Here is a 1,124-nt window from a genome sequence, read left to right on the forward strand (position 1 = left end):
ACCCCCCACTGCGTCCATGGGGCCGTAAAAAAAACCCAGTAAAGGCCCGTGTCCCCTGCGATGGACACCAACCCACCCGATTCCGTCTGCCACTCGGAAAGTCAGTACTTGAAATGGAGCACCGGTTATTTCCTAAGAAATCAGTGAAAAGTCCGTTTGGCTGTGTCAACAGACACGACACGACACGACACGCCCCGACAAAAGACGTGTCGGTTGGAGAGCCACTTGCTCAATTTTAGCAAGCCGGGTCGTGACTCATGAGCCATAGGCCCCGCCGGAACTACAAAAAAATCTATTTTTGAGTTTGGATTTAAATTCTTATGTCAAGTTCGTAATCAGACCCTCAAAATTAGCAAATTCTACGCGCAAACCACCTGTTTTAAATGCATATTAACAATTATACCAATTTTCCTTTAAAAATCCTTTCATTTCTTATTTCCGAATTGGGTTCATTGACCTCAACTATTTACAGCCCAGTACCGAGGACAATGATTATAAATACCGTCTCTGACCGAGGACACAGCCTTGGGACTCTGTGTGTGGAATGAGACGGCCAGTAGGCCATCAGACTAGACACGTCTTGTCCGAACTGGTGGACACATAAGACGGAAACGACCCGACCGATTTTCTTCCTCCCGACAAAAGATCGGGCCGTGTCCATCTCAGTAGTCTTGTAGAGTAAGACTTACATTTTATTCTAACTATAGACCTCATCTCCCCTTCTTCTTTTTTGTGTTTTTTGCTCCCTTGTAAAACCTCTAATCTTCAGAACTCATATGAACTTATTGGGTTGCAAGTGCCATAAAACTCTTACTAAAACTTTGTTTTTAAAATTCTATTCTACTCAACACATACAAGTACAAGTAGAATACTCACAGATAGGACATCCAGTAGATTATATTGAGACCAGAAAAGGCTGCTGGGAACAGGATTCGCGCCACTTTGTCGATTTTACTCACGCTGTTCAAGCCGATCGAGTTTCGAACATTTTTGTTAAATCTGGGGAGGGAGGAAGCGACATGTCAAAGCAGGAATCTCGGGGAAATAGAGAGAGATACTGGGGGGTGGGGAGAAGAGAGAGAGAGAGAGAGAGAGAGAGAGAGAGAGAGAGAGAGAGAGAGAGA

The 1,124-nt window shown here is 44.5% G+C and overlaps 1 protein-coding gene across 1 annotated transcript in view; it reads right to left on the reverse strand.

The window, feature by feature from the left end:
* The window catches only part of LOC101846301 (gamma-aminobutyric acid receptor subunit alpha-2-like), a 5,821-nt gene that overhangs the window by 2,045 nt on the left and 2,652 nt on the right, over positions 1–1,124 (reverse strand). The window contains exon 3 of the mRNA XM_005106514.3: positions 877–999. Coding sequence (XP_005106571.1) covers positions 877–999 — 123 coding nt within the window. The remainder of the gene's footprint in view (positions 1–876; positions 1,000–1,124) is intronic.

This window comes from Aplysia californica, unplaced genomic scaffold (assembly GCF_000002075.1).
Source record: "Aplysia californica isolate F4 #8 unplaced genomic scaffold, AplCal3.0 scaffold00539, whole genome shotgun sequence".
NCBI lineage: Eukaryota > Metazoa > Mollusca > Gastropoda > Aplysiida > Aplysiidae > Aplysia > Aplysia californica.